The sequence below is a fragment of the Atractosteus spatula genome, chromosome 7 (genome assembly GCF_055471065.1).
Source record: "Atractosteus spatula isolate fAtrSpa1 chromosome 7, fAtrSpa1.hap1, whole genome shotgun sequence".
Lineage (NCBI taxonomy): Eukaryota > Metazoa > Chordata > Actinopteri > Semionotiformes > Lepisosteidae > Atractosteus > Atractosteus spatula.
The window spans coordinates 6,792,552-6,808,134 of record NC_142712.1 but is presented as its reverse complement, the minus strand read 5'-3'; the positions used below and the strand labels follow the sequence as shown (position 1 = coordinate 6,808,134).

Here is a 15,583-nt window from a genome sequence, read left to right as displayed (position 1 = left end):
GTAATACACTTCTGCAAAAAGTTTACAAGCAGCACCTTTGGTGATGAGTACAATCCCTTTATGGAGACTCTGGGCAGCTGTGGAAGACAGGGAATAGGTGTAGTCAGGCAGCCATAAAGAAGATTCCTTGACTTCCCTTAACAGATAATGTTTCTTTTTTGATAAGAGCTTCAGGAGTTGAGGGCATGCAGCCGAGAACAAAGTGTATGGAGTGGTTTGCTAGAAAGCAAAACCCCATCTCTCACTAGGTGCAATATCAAAGGCTCACCTTTGTCACCCAGATACTGAAGCAGCTATGAGAAAGAAAATGAGATATTGTAGCACAGTATATAACACAGTATTTAGCAATTCCTCAGTCATTCCCCCCTCCGTTTCTTGGGGATATGTACAAAACACCATGTCAAACTTCCAATTTATACTTACAATTACATTCCAGAGATGTAATTCAAAATTTGTGCTGTCACCACTGAAATGCAGGAGATATATGCATTATATCATATACTGTAACAATTATTATGTGTGTCCTATCACACAGTGTCCTGAGATTTTTGACAAGTGCTGACAAATGATTAGTAGCAGCAGCAGCAGCCTCAGCTCATCAGTATGATACTGTGTCTGGCACGTGTGATCTCTCTCTGGCACGCCCTGCTGCTCTTCTGTATTGAAACCAGGGCTGTCGATCACATGCTGGCTTTCTATAAACTTGGGGTCATATCCCACCAGGTATCACTGGTTTAGATTATGTGTGCTATTCTTTTCACTGAAGGTAGAATTTTTGCATTCTTACCTGAAAACAAAAAAGGATTTATTGCAATAATTTTTTGTTACTAACAGGGTATAAAAACATCTGTGTTACCATCGGTCAGAACTTAAAGCTGCTCTCTTTGAGGCCGAGAAAAACGTGTAAAGCAACTGTGACAAACATCAGAGCAGTGAGGACACCGATGCAAACTTTTTATCCCGCTAAGTTTTGGGCTTCGTGCTCTTCAGAACGAAACTTCGAGGAGTGTGGTGTGACATGCTGCACATGTAGTTCCGAAGATGGATTTTATTTTCCTACGGTCCAGCTTTGAAATTGCTTCAACATTGGTTGGGCACATTGCGTCCCAGATCTTAAAAGACGTCAGTCTCTGCGATGAAAAGGTCTGATAAATAACAGCAGACCATAGCAGAACTGTTAGATCGTGCTCCAAGACAACTGATGGGCACTTCTGCTCTGCGAGAAGCATTCAAAGGGCCTTTCAGAGACTCTCACGTCCTGCAGCTATTGCATGACAATTCGGATATAGGCAGCTATTAGGATTTTTAAAATGAAGGATTTCAATAAACGCAGTTCTTGTAGCGATTATGCTGTACCTAATTTTTCGTCTATTCTGATGTCTGTTTTTGCTTGTCTTGGGCTGGGCTGCTGTAACACCTCAAATTCCCTTTGGGATCAATAAAGTCTTATCTATCTATCTACTTCAAATCAGTGAAGAAATAATTAGCACAAGCATAGTCACTACCTCTGAATCAAATTTCCTACAGTAGGTGTGGTGCAGGTTTCCAAAGGCCACTGGGTGTTGGCAGAGAGCCATTCCAGCCAACATTTTACATTTTCGTTTTGAAAAGTTAAGAGATTTGAATTTGCCTGTAAACGTCTCATAACATACAGCAACTCATACATTGTATCAGCTAGAAGCTCCTAACAGGATTAAAGCAAAAGACTTGGAATTGGAAATGGAACTGAATGGAGTTAATTAGGAGGTAAATTAAGTAACTAAGGCAATGAAGACCAGCAGGCACTAAGGCCAAAAGACCACAATCGGCAAGCCCTGACATACCGCACTTTAATGATAGACTTCTCCAAAGATTACACAGCGTTACAAACCAGAGCAACCAAAGGCCACATAATGTTCTGTACTGAGTTGATTTAAATCTTTACCGTCCTTTAGGATGCAAGCACACAGCATTTGTATTGGCCCAGGCCCCCTGTATCTTCCAGCGTGTGTTACTTTTCTTCCCTCATCCAAGCTCGGGACTCCACAGAACGGAGGCCTGCTGGCTTCCCTCCGGGCGAACACCGAGCAGGACATCACGGAGAGAGATCTCCCTGTGAGGGCTCTCCGCGCCTCTTCCAGCACCCAGGCAGCTGGTTCTTCCAGCCATCCCTGTCGCGTCACCTTCTGCTCGGCCGCGTGCGCCTGCGCCACAGGAGCTCCCTCCTCATCCTAGAGGACCACACACCTGCTGGTTTCCATTCCCACCCACCCCCACTTTCTGATCAAAGCCTGAACTGAACTAACGAGCGGCCTGACGGGAACATGTGCAACTGGGATGTTATTTCACAGTCTTTATAAAATGAAATCGTTATAAAAGGAAACGTCAAACAAATTTAAGAGCTGAAAACAGTCAAATGGTTCCTATTACTTCTATTATTAAGTTAATTAATACTTCAGCTGGGTAACCGAGACCCAGGCTGCAACTCCAGGATTAATATAATATGCTCTGGCACTGCACTGCTGTTTTAACCAAATCCACACGGGTGCTTTAAAGATTTAGCAAGATTCACCAAACAAAACGTGGATTTCAGATCATGCAGATCTATTCAGTTAATCTATTATGAAGAAAATTTGAGCTTATTTAGTTCACTACAGCCATTAACAGTCACCTTCAGTTACTGTTACAGTAACTACATTTTACATGGTAACGACATGACTAATTGGATACAGTGTGTTGTTCTTTTAACTCCATGATGTCTGTCTCCAAGGTCTTCTGAAACACAACTGGAAAACTTAACATAAAACGGATATTTGTTTATATACAGTACGTAATTCCGGTTAGACTCTTCTTGATGCAGACTTCATTGAAATACAACACATCTGTCCAAGCTGAGGGACAACTGAATTTCCATTACCTCTGCAACAGAGACTGGTACACCCTTCACATATGGACATGTACAGAACACGCTGCACAGGTTATACTAAACGCTTTAACCTATCATGCAGAAGAACCAAGCACTTAGTTGTTCATGCATTCTGGTGTGTTCTTTTCCATGCAATGGTTACAATGCTGTTTAATATAGTCAGGGCCAATAATCTCAATGGTGGAAAACAAGAAAATTCGTAAGCCAGGCTATGTTAAGAAAGGCATGTGCAGGATTTAACTTCTTCCACACGATGGTGAAAGTGCAGGAGTAAAAGGCCCACACATCACTGTCTGGCTTATTTAGACACGTTCCAAGCAGCTTAAATATTGTTGAGAGGTGTGATGAAAAAAATCGGCGGCCTTAATCCGTTATGATTAAACTAAATTTGAGAACCACCATTTCCTTGAAGATGAGCAGCCAAAACACATAAATCTAGACCTTGCCCCATTTTCTCCATGTTGTTGCCTAGACAACACAATCCACTGGACGGCAATGGCCAGCTTTCACACTTCATTAAGCAAAAAAAGACGAGATTTTTAGATGGGCTGTTCCAAAAATCACTTCTAGTAATGGTGTCTGTAATCATCCGGTATTTTTTCTGCACAAGTTGGTGTGACTCATTGCTTAACAGACACAATGCTTTTATCCAACACAGCAATGCTAAAAGTACAGTTGGGATGTGTTCTCCTGAGTGTAGGAAAAAAAGAATGCATTAAAAACTCACCATCTGAATCAACAGTGGTGTGCATTCATGAGTCAAAACTACGAACTGGAGACTCTGCATTAAAGAATGATTTAAGCAAACGATTCTTACACCTGAGATTCACTATATGCATTCCACAGCAATTCCAATGTACTTAACCCCCTGCACAGTAGTGACAGCTAGTGAAATACTGACCGTCTAACCCCACACAGAACAGCAGCTCAGATAGTGCCCATCATTTTTAAATGCTTCTCCTCATGTCCCGCTAAATTCGTGACAGAAAAGGTTAGGATGCGATTTTTGGTTTTGAAAAAAATTGATCAATCGAAACTTTTCTATACGTTTCCAGGTGATATAACTTTTGCGTGTACAGTAGGTAAAGAGCTCCCAACAGGACTTTTTTTGAAGAATGGTGTATGTTCTTAAGCAAAGAGGAACCTGGATGATCTCCACATTTGCTGGCCAGCTCGAAGGAATCACTTAATGTTTATAAACCCAACAGTTATTACCAGATAACTGTCTTACTGCTTAGAATAAGCAGGTTATTCTCCGCTTTATACATTCCAATAACTATTAACCTTAGAAAAAAGGCTATATAAGTTAGAAAATGTCATGCAATTTAACTGTGGATTTTAATAATAAAACACCCTGCATAGGAAATTATATACATAGTCAACCCTGGAAGGTTCAGACAACATTGTACACTTAACATCACGCTTTATGTAAATTCTTTTTATCTTGGTTTTAAATACATTACATTTCAACAGTCATTCAACCACAGTACATAATGAAAAACGTCGTATGCCAGTAGTTGTACACCACTAAATGCAGTTTACACTGGATGTGCAGGGTATTTGCTTTTGGCTACCCATATTGTATATGTTAATACATAGATTAGCAAGCAGGGAGGTACGTCAACTTTCATCTGCATTAATCTGTGGAAATCACGGTCCTTTTGAAACATTTTAAAGCAACTTAATGCATGGTGGACTTCAATCATAAGCTATGCAATGACAAGAAATTATACTTGACAGCGCAGATACAGTAAGTAAGCAGAAGGCATCTGACTGGTTTAAGTCTTCATGGTCGGTTTTAGTTTAGGAAAAAAAAATCTAATTTGCCTTAAAACAAAAAAAAAAACAGCCCTATGCACCTTGTAAAAAATGAAGGACTTCTGACAGGGTGGAAATATGTTTTACAGTAGCACAATTCAGCCCCCCACAGTTAAACTAACCACACACCTAATCTCATTTAACCATACATGCCCGTCTAATCACCAGAGATCCCACGAGCTTTCTGACGAACAGCAAGCAGAAACAGGGGCCTGGAGTTAAACAAAGGAAAGATAACTGACCCAGAAAAGAAGAAATTTCCAATAAAATATAAAACGAAATGGAAAACCACACCTGGCTGATTAACTGTGATTATGATATAACACTATAACTGGTCGGCTTGAGATACTCAAAGCTAGTTGTTCACAGTATACATACAGTATATAGGTTTTTTGGTCATATTTCATCAGGTTAAGTATTGTATTTATTTCCACAGCATTATATATTCTATTGATGGAAATAAAGGTAAAAAAAAAAAAAGAAACCATCATACTGATGCGGTAAACAGAATACAACGATGTCATGTGCCATTTTGCTCCCGTTTTATTTATGTCTTTTTTCTTTCTCTGTACAACCGCTCAACGCCGCAGACTGGGGAAGGAAGGGGAACAGCTTTCGTGCGGGGGTCACCGCGGGGGACAGGGCAATCGCTGGCCGAGGGAATTTCGCAGCGGACCGCGCCAGCTCTGGCTCTTGCCAAGCGCGTGTGTAACATCTTGGGCAAGCGGCCCCCGGGCCCTGACCCTCGGCCCGTTCGACACTTCAGCGCTGGTGGGCCGAGGGCGATGAATCAAATGTACTTGCCCACCTTCTCCCAGCAGGCTTAGTGGAGAGCAGGTTTCCTGGCAGAGGAACAGTTCTGCGAGGGGAGGGGAACTGAAGTCAGAACTTTCTGTTTAATTCCCCTATGATCTTTTTCCAGATTGCTACAAGCTGTTCGGTGCCCAGACATGCTAAAAGCCTAGCGCTGCGAAGAGTCAGTTGTTAAGCATTCACTCTCCTGCGGTTCCTACGACGCACCCCGCAACAAGGCCAATGAATCATTTTACCCACAATTTTTACATTTTATACCGGAATTTCTATTCGAAGGACAATAGAAACGCTCTGAGAAGTGCAAACGGGTTATCATTGCCCCCTTTTCATCTCTTTATTTGCCTTTTGCCCCGCTCTCGTCTCTTCTCCCCGTGCGGACGGGCCAGACCCAGCTCCCCGGCCCTGGTGCTCACTTGTCCGAGTTCTTGCGCGGCCGGCGGAAGCTGGACATGTTCTCGTTCAGCGCGTAGATGCGCCGTGAGAACTCCTCGAAGCCGGCGGCGTCCAGCTCGCCCAGGACCTGCTCGTCGCACTCCACGGCCACCGCGTGGTCCACCGGGATGCAGGGGAAGTCCTCCAGGTGCTCCCCGCCGCCGAAGCCCGTGGCCTCCGTGCCCATGATCTCCTCTGCCCGCTCCACGGAGCAGCACAGCTCGGGCCCCAGCGCGAGCCCCCCGCCGGGCGAGGCCGAGCCGTTCACCGCGCGGGGGGGCGGCCCGTCGGCCCCCGGCGCGCCCTGGGCGGCGCCGGTCGGCACGCCGTCGAAGTCCCCGTCCTTCAGGCGCTCTCCCGCCTCCAGGCTCTTGGCGAGGTCGATAGCGGAGTCCAGGGAGGACGAGACCTGCTTGGGCGGCTCGGGCTGCGCGGGGGCCGCGAGGCCGATGGGCTGGGTCACGGCAGTGCTGTAGCTGGGCGGGGGGGTTTTGTACTGCGTCCTGTCCGTCTCCGAGCTGGCCCGCTTGCGCAGTCCCTTGTCCGGAGAGCTGGTCCTGGTCGGATAGCCCATCTCCGACATCACCGAGGTGCTCAGCTGGGGTTTCAGCGGGACCGGAATGGAGACGGAGACTGAAGGCCGATCACTAGGACACGAGAGAGGGAGAAGTCAGCAAAGCAGGGAAATATGCCTTTTTTCTTCTCTACTTTAGCACACACACAAAAAAAAACAATCATAAGCTATGCAGAATGGAAACAGCTGTGCTAAGCAGATCACTAACCGTACTTCTTGCTTTCGAAAGCTGCCATTTTAACAAAGGAGGTAAAACACCCTGATGTTTCTGCCCCCTACATGAGCGGAAAAAGAAGACCTCAGACGATTTCAATTATTCAACTCAAAGAGCTGGTGTTAAAAACGTTTTTAACCTCTTTTCCAGTTATTACCAAGTCCTGGCTTCCAGAGTGTTTTTTTTCCACGCTCGGCTTGCAGGACCACCCTCCTGCATTGCGCGAAGCTGCTGTGGTGCCGCGCCTGGCGGGGAGGGGCAGTCTTGAACGCGCGCGCCGCGCGTGTTCGGTCCTGGAAGAGGCTGCTCTAGAGCGGCACCGGGGCCTGCGCGCTCCGTGCGAGCGAGCGCGGGCGGACGGCTGCAGGGGCCAGGACAGAGCCCTGCTCAGGCAAGCACCCCTGGATGCAGCGGCAAGTGGAAGTGCACCAGAAAATCGACAAGTGCTGACAAGGGACGTCAAAGGGGAAAAAGGCATTTTCCAAAACGCGGTGGTTAAAATTTGGGAATTGGTTTAAAAAAAGTTAAATAGATGCTTGGTAACAGCGGTTTGGCGACTGAGAAAATTGCCTTTTGGACTCCAAGGCACCAATTTTTTCACAGCTGCAGACAGCTGGGAACCTGCCCACGAAGCGTCAGCCGCTTGCTCCAGTTGCTCAGTAGGGATGCAGCGCTACCGCTCTGAACGAACAGGCAGATGATGCATCTTACTGTCAAGGAAGCCCGATTCATTTCCTTCAAAAGGCTCTCGCAGAACTGCAGTCTGTGCACGGCGAGTTTTTTTTTACCCTCAGTTTGAAAATCACATGAGCAACAGGCCACATGCTGTCTGTGCACCAACTCTGCCAGTAAGGCATTATTTTTGTGAGATAATTAGCCATGATGTAATACCGCAGATCTGACAGATCAAAGGCCTTGCTCTCACTTGAAAGACTGAGATGCTGCTCCATTTTGATCACACAGCATCCACAAACTGCCGATCCAGAATTAATACAGTTTTCTCTGAAGGATAAAGGTTTAAGATGGCTAATTTGGGTTATCTCTCTGGTTACACCTGTAGACAAAACTTTTCTCAGGGACGACCTCGTTATTACTTAAGCAGTAATATCAACATTATTTTATCAATATATATTGAGCAACAACTTTGGTTAAGGTCATCCAGATAACAGAAATACCTGTGCAGAGCCTACAGGTTGTTGTTAGAATGCTGACCATTAGCTGTTAATCCGCTTTCTCATGTGTCTTCTATGGTAGTTTTTCAAAGGGGCATGATAAGGTCAAATATCCCTGCCCAGTGCAGACATCTGAGATAAGAACACAGAGCACAGCATTCCACTTCACAGCTATAATAAAACTACCAGAGGATGGGATCGTAACAGTCCTTATCGTATGTTATCAGAGCCCCTAAAACTGGCTTTCAAAATGACAGGGCTCAAGCTTTCAACAATTACTGAAGGCAGCTGAGGTTGAATGTTCAATATAAAAACAATCCAATCTTTTACTGGAATGCTAGCTTATTCCAAATCCCCTATACACTTCTGGCTTTCACTGGAATTACTACTTTTGGAATAGGAAATATTGTCAGTCTAAAACACACGATTGCAGTAAGTCCCCACAATCAAAGCAAATCAATAATGCTTCCTACATGGATTTAAGTGCTTAAAACCCTTCTGTTTGACTTTTCAAAGTCCATTTTTCCATCGGTATCCATGTCACTGGTACACAATAATGTTAAGATGCACTGATCCAGTTTCCAGAAAAAAAAAGATGGCAGTCAGTGCATAATTCATTATTTTCCAATGATGGACACGTCATCATGATTTTGAGATCAAATCGCTTTTAATCACAAGCTCTAAGGGCCAAGCTCTAAATCAAACCATACAGCTTTAGTGAAGAATGGAGAATAAAATGAAATCACCCTTGAGAATTAAATAGAAACTCCACTGAGAAAATCAATATGTTAACAGCCTGACTCAAGAATGGAGCTCTAACAAATACTTCTTGACTTCAATCACAACAAAAGGTACTATAATATTGAAACAATGAAGCATAACAAATGACTAATGAAATCATTGGTAAAATTATTGTCTAAAGGTTCAGAGTATTTGACATTGATGTTTGAAGCTTTTATTAGAAACATAATCTTAAAAAGGTTTTTGCATTAGTCAAAATGTTTTTGGTAAATCCTCCTTTAAATTAGTTTTAAAGACCTATACAACTTGTTCTACCGTGCAATAAATAACAAGCCAAAAATTCTGAGATGTTGCCAGAATATTTATCATCATTCTCAGTCCAGTTTTCTTCTTATTCTGTCCAATTAGCCTGTCACCTGCATCTACCACACAGTACGCTCAAGGAAAAGATCATGTGAAAATCACACTGATGTAAGCATAATTACACATTCGGCAAGGAACGCTGGAATAAATCTACTCCTCGGACTCTTTCATAAGTCTGCTGAGACCTGACAAATATGAGCTGGAGTGGAACTAAAACGCCTGAGCACAATATGTGACTAAGACAATTTCCAAAAATTATTATTCCCCTTCTACGGATTGACAGTTAAGCGCAAAAGTGTCAGCTGTCCTCTTAATGAGAGCCCTGCAGTAATAAATGGAGATCTGCTGGTGTCAGAGCAGGACTTCCGACAGAGGGAGATTGTGTTTGAATCTCTTGCCAAGATAAGGCTGTTTTTCACACTGAACTACAAATGAATACTAGCTCAATGTGAAGAACAGCCCTGAAAGCCCAACGTGAATGAGAAAGAAGTCTTCAGAAATGAGCTGAGTTTTCACACAGCGTAGGTCATCATCTGCTTTCCAATACTGCCCCTGTTGTGCTAGAGGTCAGCCAACTTTTATGACACTGAAGTTTGTGAACACTGCATTGGTGGTCACTGTGAGGGCTGATTTAGTTTCACTGAGCTGCGATATTTTTATGAGATGTTTTTAGGGTCCTTAATAAGCTTTACTATTCCCTGAATCCTCTGCGGAGTCTTGTTTAAATGATATCACCGCATAAAGTCAACCTAAAATCTCTGCCCAAGACATTCTGCTTTGCTTGGCAGTCTCCTACGCTGATAGGTTAAAGGCTCCCCAAACAATTTTGAGCTGAGGTCACCTTTCCTTCTTCTGTCAACATGAGCCTTCAGTATCTAAAACAGTCTTGGAATTTCAAAACCAAACACTTCCAATTTCTTATCCTCGGAGTGGCTGAGAATGGTGTTGCTCTTGTTGCACTCTGAATGGCAATTCAGCTCTCAAAACGGGAGCCAAGCTTCTGCTGTAAAACCTCGCTGTCAGTTTCAGAAGCCTTTGCAGACAACGGAATAAGAGGCAACACAGTTGGGCATTTTCTTCCATGCACAGGCACTGTAAATGCCTGTAAGTGTGGGTATGAACTTCTACCAAAAGCAAAGCCAGATTACAGTCTGAAGGTGGCTCTTTTAACACTAAAATGAATACCTTTCCATAATTTATTTTGTCAAGCGGAGATATAATCAAAATGTATTCTTGTTATTATATATAATCTCACTATCACCTAACTCAAACTCCTACCCCCCACCCTTTCAAACCTCATGAAATGACTATGCCTCAGCCCAGCCTCAACACGGACATCACAGGTGGGGGTTACACCATGAGAAACCCCTGCACAACGCGTCTTTTTAGACGTTTCTGGAGTGGCATGCACAGCGAGCGACTGCAATCAAACAGAAGAGGCAGGAATTTACAGCCATTATCACTGTTCCTACACCAAGCGTTCTGGAATCAGAAAAACAGAAATGGGGCTGCAGCACCCAAGTGAGCAGGCCTGCAACTAATCAGCAAGCTTCACAGTGTGCAGGAATGAAGCTCTGATCTGTGAACTACTGCCAGAGCTTCCTCACATGTGAAGTACACAGGAACACGTTAAATTAGTTTATTTTAAACTCCACAGGCTTTTCCATTTAAAGACCAGAGATGACAAAGCTGGAAGGCAGAAGTGTTATTCCTCTGCTCTCACATGCGTTTCAGCTCCTTCCCAAGAAATCCTGGCTCTGTGAGCTCAACCACCACCCCCTACGACAGCACCTGTAAAACAGTTTGCTCTTTCCCTATTTTTGTTTCCTTAAACACACGGGGAGAGTTTGATGTAGCTGTAGGAGAATTACGTTAACCACAGTCATGTCTTCTTCACAGTGCAGGATCCAAACAAGAAATTGATGTACTGTAAATCCAACAGTACACAGTTTACGGGACTTAAATAAATCAGCATTTAGTGATGTTACACCAGTTTAACCTGCATGGTCATTAAATGAATCCCCATTTCTATGCCCAATACAATTCACCTAACATACATTTCCTTGTCGTTTTCATCCTTTCATTTCCATGTAAGTCTGTGCAAAGTGCCCCACCCACTGCATGTACTCCCTTGCTTCCTTGCAGAAGAAGAAAAATTTGCCTGAACTCCCGCTACGCTGAATTTACACCATATTGAGGTATGGCTTGTGTTCATGAAAGTAAATTACTCCCTGGGTAAAGATCCCCATACAGGGAAACTAATCTGAGACTTCCTGAACTCATTCCGCTGTTAACTCTTTACAGCTGCAATGCTGGATTTCGAATGCATCTACACTTCACTTTCCCTTCTGGTCTGAAAACATTCCTACACTGAGACCTTTGCCTGGGTATATTTCAAGCGTTACAGAAATGCTAAGACGCTGTTTGCATAAGAGAGGGGAAAAAGCGTTACCATGTCCGGTTGACCTGCTAGCTTGTCTGTGTTACCTCCGACATCAACGCCCCCCTCCACCACCCCCACTTCCTAGAACATATACAGCTTGGATCATGGTTCTGCTTGCTCTTAATGCGTTTAAGACTGAGAACAGGCGCATCTTCACACACACTGTGCTGTAATAGTCTAGAGTGAGCTACAGTACCCAGACACACCTCGGATCACTCACAGGGCACTACGCTTCAGAGGGAATGAAAAGTGTCCCCTCCTATGTGTAACAAACTCTGGCAAACATTTGGGATTCTATAATGCTCATTCTTCTCATCATCACCTAACAGCGAATAACAAGCTGGAATGAATGCCTGCAAACTCCCCCGTGCTCGTTCCAATGTGTGATAATGTTCTGTCCATCAGTAAACTTTAACAGCTACTGCCGTTTGTCTTGATGGCTGTGTTTCTTAATCAGTATTGTCATTTACATAAGAACAACATCTTGGAGGATTTCACCATAACGCCGCTTATCACTGTGAGTCAGTTCACCAGTACTCCAAGTTCTGTTATTGCAGAACTGAACACTTCGCTCACCTGAAGGACCAGGCAGCCAAAAGGCTCATAAAGAAAATCATATGTGCAGTATCCGAAGATACGAGAATCGCCGCTGTAAATGGATCAGGTCTTTTGCTGAAAGACTACCACAAGATCATTTTTGTGGAGCTTAACATTTGATCGAAAACTGATTAAAGAAATAAATAAACGTAACAAACCTGGAGGGCTAGGACTGAAGCTGAAGCTAACCGATTGTGACCCAGTGACTGAACTGCAAACCTCCGCAGCTCTGCAACGTGTTTGCAGCTGCCTCAGGGAACATGGCTATCATTTATTTCAACCTTGCTCAAAGGTCAGCCATTTCATCTGTTTTATCTTAAGGGTTTCGGGCTATTTTTTAAATTTGGGGATATAATTACTTCATGTTATTTCTTTCTCTTTAAAAATGAGCATCAGATCATTAAGAGATAATCTTCGGAATTACCCTGACCTCGACTTAGCAGGTTCGTGACAATCCTTGCGCTCTTGATCGACCGCGCCCGGTCAGGGCCCTCATTGAGACTGAAATGACATCAGTCATGGGGATTTTGAGACTTTTTCAGGATTATAACTAGACTAAAATACGGGACTCAGAAGGAAAAAAAAAAAGTACGTCTTTGGTTTGTGAGACAAAAGCTCCTTTGTAGAATTTTCTATGTGAGAATTAGGTTAGAGAAGCATGCTCAAGCATTGGCCTTGTGGTTTTCAAATATCCACTGTCCCTCCTCGGAAACCAGCAGCTCCCATTTGGTGCGGCGGGAGAGGTTTTCCGCACGTCGCTGCATTTACCATCTCTACCCTCCTGAGAGCAAGGTTGATTTTATTTCTGAATCACTGCACAAAATTAATAGACGGAACGGGTCATGCCCTAGCGATCTGAAATCTAGCAATGACACGGAGGTGGGGAGAGCCGAGGTCACATGCAGAGTACTCACCATCGCACCATTAACCCATGTTCCAGGAAGTTCTTCAGGTTAGGAAGTGTTTGCCGGAGGTCGGGTGTGGACAGGCCATGCTGATACCTCAGCTGAGAAAACACAAAGAAAGCCGAGTTAAAACCCTTTCCTTATGGCGCACCTTTATAGTGGGGAAAAAAAGGTTTCGAAGACGCCACAGAAAGTTCAGTACTTCAGTGTGGTTAGGTTGTCTGACCAGTCAGGTAAAAAGCAAGCTATGTGAAATGTTCTGCAGTTGTTTGCAAACATCTTTCTTAACCTCCATGTGATTAGCAGAGATCAACAGGGGTTACTCTCTCTTAACCTAAAGTCTACACTCATTCTCAATTCTGGGCAGACAAGATGAACAGATGAGCCTGGTTACTTACCAATGGAGTCATTTTTGCTTGCTCAGGGAGGAGTGAGCGAATCCTTGTTTATCACAAGTATTGCTTTCTTTTGCAAAGTGTTCGACATACTGGAAGTTGACAGCATTTGCCGTTATCCATCTAAGTTGTAAAACCAATGAAAGCCCAGCTTTACCAAAGGTAAAAAGAACAGTGTTCAACCTGAGTTTCACGGTGAATTTGTTTTCCTGGTGGTTTTTCGCGCGCTAATTCCCTGTGAGCTGTAACAAAATCGGTCAGGTGTGAGTTCAAAACTACAAATCATCAAAGCTGAGCGCTGCAACAATGCGCTGGATTACTTTCTGTTCAATGCCTATCATTAATGCCGACATATTGGGCAGCCACCCTTGAAAACCCTTCAGATTTCAGTTACAACGCAGGTAGATGTTTAAGAGCTGGAAGCAGGCAGTAAGCTGAAGACAGGGAATCCACATTACGCATCTGGAAGGGATTTGAGCAAGGTGCGTGGAAAGTCTGATTCCTGCAAAACACATTTGAATTTCCATGTGGTACGTTTCCCCATAGAGTCTAGCAATACTACTCCTGACAGTTTTTTAAAACTGATTCCATGTAGTTACGAGTCATATCACACAAGATGAACATACTAAAAGATTTCTGCAAGCTGTGGAAAACCTACACCACCTTTGCAACCTGATCTCCTCAGATCTCAGAAGCTAAGCAAGGCTGGGCTGGCCAGCACTGGGATGGGAGACCTCTAAGGAAAACCAGGTTGCTGCTGTAAGTGGGGCTGTGGACCGGTAAGTGCCGCTCTTCCCTCTGGACTTCAATTTCCAAACCAACGCCCCAGAATGGTGATCATGGACACAGTCAGATAAGACATTAAAACAAAGTCCCGACAGGATAAGGTCAAGAGCAGGGACGCTAACTCCTGTACCCTGAGAAAAATTAAATCTGGGCTTGAACAATCTGGCCTTTCTAAATTTCCCCCTTAAATCATCTGGTGAAGCCGTTTCACCATCTGATCTTTGGAGTGGGGTTGCTGGTGCATGTGACCCAGGTGGGTCCTACACTTCAGTGGCAGATGAACTGGATACTTACTTATATGCAAAGAACTTTGGGATCCTACTGGGATGAAGAATGCAATCAATTATTAATATTCCTAAAAGTTATATAAAACCTTCATAGGTATTAATTACTTCAGCATCTATTATACAACACAATCTCCCAACAGGGCAGAAGTGCAATCTGTTGTTACGCATAATCTAATTTAGTTTTATACAAGACAGCATTATAACCTCACCGAAAATTGTGCATCCACACGCAATCCTCATGCATAGAATGTTATTCAGGTATTATGGCAGAAAATGATAGTTTGACAGTCAATACTCTATTGGTCTAACAAGGTGCATATGAATCCAATTAGGAGGTGCAAACATGCTGCAACAATATGAGAATGAAGAACGAAACATTCTCACGCATCTAAAATAGTGCATTTATAACCTTCAGACTATGACACTTTCAAACATGGTTATTATGAAATAATTAAGAGATAATGCTTTGAGTGTGAAGAACAGTCATTCCATTACAATGAAATATTGCTTACTCTAAATTTTTTACTATGGGGTATTATGTAAGAACCACCTATGCTATTTTGTTTCTGCTGTGTGGCCGGAACAGTAATATTCTTTGAAGATGCTCTAAGGAAAGACCAATAACATGCCCAGCTGCTTAAGTGTTAACACATGCCTTAAGTTAAGACCAGAACATGTAAAGAATATATATGATGTTTGAATAAAATCCTCTGTTTTATAGCTATTAACCACCGGAATGGTTTGCCCTGGCTGAGCGGCAGTCAGCTCTTCGTGAAACTGTCTTTAATGGGAGGTTTTTACCACAGTTTGGATCAAATGAAGGAAGATCGCTTAAATCCGTCATTGCTGAAATGCTACAGCTTTGCAAGTTGGAATCATTCAGCGATATGACTGTTAAGAGCTGTCTAACTTCGCCAGACAACTAAATGGTGTTGTCTACACACAAAAGAGGTTACATATTATGCCACCAGATTAATAATCCTTGAAGTTGACCTTTGTGTAACAATACCCTCACCTCATCTAAAGCTAGATTGCACTCTCTTGCTGTTGTGAATAAAGTATTTATAGTGTCATCAATTTACATAAAAACTCTACTCTTCAGCTACAGTGTAAGAGAAGAAGAATGCTATTTCTCCTA

The 15,583-nt window shown here is 43.4% G+C and overlaps 1 protein-coding gene across 2 annotated transcripts in view; it reads right to left on the bottom strand.

Moving 5' to 3' along the window:
- Positions 1–4,328: 4,328 nt before the first annotated feature.
- Positions 4,329–15,583, bottom strand: part of uvrag (UV radiation resistance associated gene) — a 90,748-nt gene continuing 79,493 nt past the window's right edge. For both annotated transcript variants that reach the window (XM_088921874.1, XM_088921873.1), the window contains 2 exons: positions 12,987–13,078; positions 4,329–6,615 (listed from right to left, as the gene is read on the bottom strand). In XM_088921874.1, the coding sequence (XP_088778000.1) occupies positions 5,946–6,615; positions 12,987–13,078 (762 nt within the window). In that variant the 3' untranslated portion in view covers positions 4,329–5,945. The remainder of the gene's footprint in view (positions 6,616–12,986; positions 13,079–15,583) is intronic.